This window comes from Amphimedon queenslandica, unplaced genomic scaffold, assembly GCF_000090795.2.
Source record: "Amphimedon queenslandica unplaced genomic scaffold, v1.1 AMPQUscaffold_13048, whole genome shotgun sequence".
In the NCBI taxonomy this organism is placed as follows: domain Eukaryota; kingdom Metazoa; phylum Porifera; class Demospongiae; order Haplosclerida; family Niphatidae; genus Amphimedon; species Amphimedon queenslandica.
Window position 1 is genome coordinate 65,202 of NW_003546716.1, and position 3,997 is coordinate 69,198.

Genomic DNA, 3,997 nt, shown 5'->3' on the forward strand with positions numbered 1-3,997 from the left:
TTGTCTGTGTACTTAAGGTGCTTACACTTTGATTTTTGTCAGTTGAATAGTTATAGTTCTGACTCAGTTTTGGTATTAATAATACTTTTCTAAGTTACAACATTGTGAGAGAAAGTAATAACTCATGACAAAAGACTTAATTATTACTCAAAGTCCTTAAACAATCTCACCATAGGTGTCCATGTCGTAATTTGCATTCCCTAATTTTTTTCAACCTACAATTAATAATATACCGGTAATAATAGTGGATAACAAATATTTAGAATCATAAGTATTCATAACCACCAAACTATGTACTAGGTTCTGTACATAATAAAAGGTAATTGCTTGATCATTTATGATCAATGTTTACTGACCTTGCTTCCTCTGCCTCTTGTATTTCTGATCTCTCTTTATCTGTTAACTCTTTCATTGTCTCTCTATTGTCTCTAAATAATTATAAACAGTAAGAGGTGTATGTAAGTGTGTGTGTATACATAATGTGTGTGTGTTCATTAGTACTTGTAATATATGACACGTCCATCATCATATAGTCCTGATGAGTACGTGTCTGAAGTGATGGAATACCATTTCAACTTATTCTCAATATCAAGACATGATATCTCAACCGGAAATAGTCTTCCCTAATAGAGTCAGAGAGAGAGAGAGTATCTTTAAAATGTTTTAATGATTAACCTGTGTATAAGAGATATACTTAACAGGAACTCCACTTAACATTGAAAGCTATAAAAACAATAATAATGTGATACTGACACATGTTCCTTGTTATAAATAATACCTTTTCAATAACATGCTTAGGATCATATGTATTATCCAGTATAATTTCTTCTATTGGATCAACTGAACATTGTGATGGACGCCATCTTATAACATACACCTGTATCTGTCTTCTATACTTCTTCTCTGGTCCTAACAAAATAATACACTAGCTAAGATTAAACTTACTATAAAATGCATACAGTACAATATACTGAAAATATACTGAGATATGTTACAAAAGTAAAGATCAACTATAATAAAGAGGAAGATTGAACTCAGGAAAATCCACCCACATTAATAACAATTATAATAATACACTATACACATTAATACTAACACATACAGCAGATATACTGACCTGTCAATGGTTCCACATATAATTCCTTATCACTAGTATCAATTAACTCATCATCAGGATATATTGTACCAATATACACTCTCCTCTCAATACGTAATCTCATTCTACACAATAAGTCACATGATAATCACATGATGTACACCATATTGTTTATGGGTGTAAAATTTTGCAGTTTGGCTGCATTTTGTATTATTTTGCAAATAAAAATTTCACAATTCTAAAGCAATTACGACACCTACTACAATCATCACGTTATTTTGTGGATTTTAACTTGGTGAATTTTTGCAAAATGCAAAAATTGCAAAATTTAATCCCAGCAAAATATATTCTACACAATAAGTCACATGATTGATAGTCACATGATGTACTTACTTGTCTAATTCAAGGACACAGTCAATTCCTTGTACTTTTGCTTCTTCAATAATTTGTTTCTTAAATTCTCTCACTGGTGTATTCTTAGCAACAATAGACTCCATCATAAACTTACAAAACTAAAAACAAAAAAATCAATACAAATTATAATAATGAAATATTCTTATACTTCTGTATTGTTAACTTGTAACAAATATAATTTAATCCTTTTCTCTCCTTTTCTTAGTGGTCTACCCAGTCTGACTATCAACTAGTAGTATAAACAATTTATGAAGTTAATCAAAATAACACACATACATGTACCTTTGATCCAGAATACTCTAATGCCTCATCCAGTTCCTCCATTTCATATTCTTCATTACCACTGATTTCATACACTATAAAACCAGTAGGTGGTACACCAATCAGTGGAACTAGCTCCTCCTTAAATTGAGTTAATGTTATTCTCTTATCAACTAGTACCTGTATCTCTGTATTAAATAATAAATGATTAATTAAACACTGCATAACTAGAGATATTCGCTGAAATTTAATTTTGCTATTGCTGTTTATTACAAAAATGCACAATTTAATTCCACAAAGTATTGATGTGTGTATCGTATAAGAGCTCATACCTACACCAGCAATATTAAATTCCACATACTGTAGGGCACTCTTTTTTCAAGGGCTATTAATTTCAAATTCTTTTTTAGCAAAAGTAAATTTTGCAAATCATACCTCCCTCACACCCTTTAACTGACACAATTGCTCTCTGAGGTACATGATTTGACAGAGGACCAGCAGAGTTTGGAAAAAGCCAAAAAACATCAACATGCACTACCGTTCCAAAAACACCATCTTTATTTACTTTAAAATAGAGGTGGGACGAATGTAAATTTTAGCATTCAAACATTCTATTGACCAAAATGAACAAATGTTTAAATGTTTGCACCATAGAATTAGATTCTTATTAATCAATTAGTTTGTTGTTGAGATCAATTTAATCAAATACAGGACCCTACACATAGAGTGTATAGCTCAATGTCTAATGATTTATGCATGTAAATTAAAAATCTTATTACCAAATAAGTTATGGTATGTCATTGACTAGTAGGTGTGTCAGTAGGTGTGGTACATACCACACCTACTGATCCACCTACTTAGTACATTCGAATGCCTGCTGCAGCACTCAATGTTCTTCTTAAAAACGAACATTCAAATGTTCCAACATTTGTCCCAGCCCTACGTTAAAATGCTCTAGCTCTGTAACATGTTGACACACCCCCTTGCAATTATAATCTTTTATTCGAGGCCCTATAATTTGCAAATTCATAAAATATATAGCCCACAAAAAAAGAGTGCCCTATACATTAAATTTTGCGTTAGCACAAAATTGCAATATAGTACAAGCTATTACTTCTTTCTTTTCCTTTATTTTCCATTGATATAATTTTCATTATTATTTCTCCTTCAGGTTCATTAGTTGTAGTGGGTGTGGCTTCAGGTCCAGGAGGTAGTGTAATGTTCAGTAGTATCCAGTTGACAGGAAGACCAACATATTTGTACATCAAACTATCTGAGTATTCTTTTCTATAATCTTTAGGGTTTGACAATACATACACTAACTGAAAGGAAACAGTGTGTGAGTGTGTGTAAAGAGAATAAAGAGAAGAGAAATAAAAGTGAGAAGATAATTCTAAATCATGATAGGTTGATGATAGCTATAGTGTAAAATATTGGTAGCGAATTAATATTGGTGAATTCAATTAGCATTTACATGTACATGGAAAATTTTTGAATATAAAATAAGCCATTTTGTCATTTTCTTTCATTTACAGACATACATACATGTAGCTAGCTACATGTATATTTAAAACTAATGGTATTTTTGAGAAATCACAAACAAAACTCCCATCAAAATACCGTAAATTTGGTGAAATAAAATTTTGGTGAGGTCCAATCTCCAAATTTTTAGTCTCCAATATGATAAAGTTCCATAGAAGCATGCATGGAGTTAAAATTTCACCAAAATTTTAACCTCCAACCTCTTTTAGAGTCAGTTTGCTAAATTTTAACACTCCAAATTTTCTAGCTACCGTATAGCGGAAAATTTTCGTGGCCCAAAATTTTTGTGGATCCGTCCAAAAATCAATTTCGTGGCTTTAATTTTCATGGTTTTCTACAATTCGGCCATCTTAAACCGTATAAAATCGATTTTCACGGATTTTATTTTCGTGGGTTTTGAAAAAAACGCGAAATCCACGAAAATTTTCCGCTATACGGTATATATATGGTATTCCATTACAGTATTTATGTCAGTACTTGTCTGTCTTCGTATGTTGATTTTCTGAATATCTTGTCTAAAGTACATCCTACATCACTAATATCAGTAACATCATCATCATCATTCTTCATTACTAATCTCATACATGATGAATTGAGACTATATAACTAGAGAAAGAAGGATTGGATCAATGGAGGGAGGGAAGGCAAACGATATAATAAGTATGTATACAGGTCATACACCGA

At 31.5% G+C, this 3,997-nt stretch overlaps 1 protein-coding gene and 1 long non-coding RNA gene across 2 annotated transcripts in view; both read right to left on the reverse strand.

Annotated features, from left to right (window-relative positions):
- The window catches only part of LOC109585548 (ubiquitin carboxyl-terminal hydrolase 47-like), a gene marked incomplete at its 5' end in the record, with an annotated part of 25,035 nt that overhangs the window by 15,253 nt on the left and 5,785 nt on the right, over positions 1–3,997 (reverse strand). The window contains 3 exons of the mRNA XM_020001672.1: positions 1,659–1,739; positions 1,793–1,959; positions 2,886–3,189. Coding sequence (XP_019857231.1) covers positions 1,659–1,739; positions 1,793–1,959; positions 2,886–3,189 — 552 coding nt within the window. The remainder of the gene's footprint in view (positions 1–1,658; positions 1,740–1,792; positions 1,960–2,885; positions 3,190–3,997) is intronic.
- Positions 68–397, reverse strand: LOC109585553 (uncharacterized). Its single transcript, XR_002186546.1, has 2 exons — positions 357–397; positions 68–215 (listed from the first exon to the last, which is right to left on the reverse strand). It is a non-coding gene; the product is annotated as an uncharacterized LOC109585553 (long non-coding RNA).